Source organism: Morone saxatilis, unplaced genomic scaffold, assembly GCF_004916995.1.
Source record: "Morone saxatilis isolate NCDOM2014 unplaced genomic scaffold, NCSU_SB_2.0 Contig8, whole genome shotgun sequence".
Lineage (NCBI taxonomy): Eukaryota > Metazoa > Chordata > Actinopteri > Moronidae > Morone > Morone saxatilis.
Window position 1 is genome coordinate 27155751 of NW_023340257.1, and position 2437 is coordinate 27158187.

General features: G+C 43.0%; 1 protein-coding gene across 1 annotated transcript in view; it reads left to right on the forward strand.

The window, feature by feature from the left end:
* atp1b3b (ATPase Na+/K+ transporting subunit beta 3b) overlaps window positions 1-2437 on the forward strand; it is a gene marked incomplete in the record, with an annotated part of 10708 nt that overhangs the window by 1466 nt on the left and 6805 nt on the right. The window contains 1 exon segment of the mRNA XM_035679904.1: window positions 1675-1803. Within this exon segment, the coding sequence (XP_035535797.1) occupies window positions 1675-1803 (129 nt within the window).

A 2437-nucleotide genomic window follows, 5' to 3' on the forward strand; every position in this document is an offset into this window, starting at 1 on the left:
AGACTGAGACCAGAAACTCATCAGGAAACTGTTTACTGTGCTCATTAAAAAACTTCTCCATAAGACTCAATACTATCAGAGTGGAGCTGCCCCCTGCTGGAAATTACATAGAATCCAGGTTTAAGACACTTAACAGACCCAGAAGCTCTGTCCACTATATATATACGGTCAATGGTAGGACAAAACTGCTTGATCTGAACCAGAATACATTTTTTTTGTTCAGGTCAAGAACACCGAAGGCAAAAGATCAATAATTGAACAATTGTCTTGGATAATCAGGTAAAGAGCTTTCTACTGTCCATCAACTGGAGGCTGATGGACAGACCTGGTAAACCCAAACAGGTAGTGAGGATGGTTGTAGTCATCAGCAGGGAGGAGAACTGCTGACCTGAACTGAGGATAATGTCAGACATGGTACAAGAACACTTGGAGGACCTCGATAGAGGGCCAGAACTGTATGGAGTATAGAGGGACCGGGCTATGTCTTTCACAGGATCTAAAGGTGCAGTCGGTATGCTGGTCTCAGGATTTTATCTCTGCTCTTTGCAGATGATGTGGTTCTGTTGGTTTCATCAGACTGGGACCACCATTTAGCACTGGGAGTATGTCAGGGTCTACTTCAGCAGAAGGACAGAAGGAAAGTGGGATTAACAGGTGGATATGGGTCTGGACTCTGTATCAGACTGTGATAGTCAAAAGGGAGCTGACCCTGAAGCTGTGGTCCTGGTCTCTGAGTAGTGTCTGGACTTAAGCTTAGAGACAAGGTGAGGAGCCCAGAGGACCACCACTGCTGGTTCATGTTGAAAGGAATCAGCTGATGTGGCTCAACATCTGATCAGGGGCCCAGGTGCTGCTAGATGTAGTAAGATAGACCTGGACCTGGTACAGGTGTCTGCTGAGGGCACCAAGTGGACAGGTTAGGAATGACAGAAAAGATGAAGAATGAACTACACTCCCCCTGGTGGCTGACTGCAGTATAGCTCATAAAGCCTGCTGCCTCCATGTGAGCATATGGGACAATCAAAGTCAAACAAATGTTTCCCAAGAAGATGGACATTTTCATATTCATCTGAGGCTCAATATTCTTTTTATTTTATTTTATTTTATATTTTTTTATGTTGAGGGTTTAACAAAAATCACATGAAAATGTTACTGTGAGTCAATTAGGTCATCTAATCCCACCCCCCCAGTTTATAGTTTATATTTAGCTGAAGCCTTGAAGCCTCTCAGTTCATGTGAATATCTCTCTCTCTCTCTCTCTCTCTCTCTCACTAACAACATGGATCTGAGGGATTTTGTTCCCCTGACGGTGTCTCCTCAGGCTGAGTTTCCTCCCAGGCTGCATGTGACACATACTAAGCTAATTTAGTCTCAACAAAATAAAGAAAAGAATTCTCCTGAAACAGCAATGATCAGAAACTCTTTTACATTTAACACTGATGCAGACCATCAGTCACCGTGCAGCACCTTAAGGCAGGAAACTGCACAAGTTTAGTACTGGTGTATTTACATAATGTATTTAGTTACATACATAATTTAGTTCTATATAATTTAGTTAGTTACATAATGTAGTTACATCCTCAAGTGGAGAGAAAAGGCTTCTGGTGGAAGGTACACTGTTGTATTTGACGTTTGTATGCTGTTACAGTCCCCTTTTTGAATTCTCTCCCTCAGGTCTCATCCTCCTGTTCTACCTCGTCTTCTACGGTTTCCTGGCGGGAATGTTCACTCTCACCATGTGGGTGATGTTACAGACTCTGGACGAGAATGTCCCTCGCTATCAGGACCGAGTGGCCAATCCAGGTGAGCTCAGTACTGCAGGTTTAACTACATTTCCTGTTTACTCCATATTCATAAAGATCACTAGTCTCATACAGCTCTGGGTGCACACAGATGGATAGAAGTCGGGATAAATCCACTTTTTCATCCCAAAATCTACTAGTGCAAATTATTTTATTTGCATTTGGTGGGAATGCAGCACAATACTCTACTCTCCATGTTTTGATTACAACAACAACAACAACAAGCTGTGCCATATTACAACCACTGCTTCCAAAATCATTGGTGTCCCTACCCCCACCCTCTCACATCTCAGATCTCAATAACAGAGACCTGCATGGCACTTACAGCCCATGACCCTGAATACCCCTCAACCTGTTTTTCTCTCCACTGCCATCTGGCTGCAGATACAGAACACAGAAGACTAAGATGGAAAAAGACAGTTTTGTCTCCTGTTCCAGAGCAGTCCTTACATATATGTGTAGCAGGTCTCTCAGCAACCATGGGTTCCCCTAGCACACAATCAAGCACAACAGATCAATTAACCAAAACAAATGTATTATTTTTTTGGCTGCATTATGAGCACTGACAGGTGAATTGAATATCATATCTGGTTATCATGTCTCCTGACAGTGGGGGGGATATATCAGACAGCAAG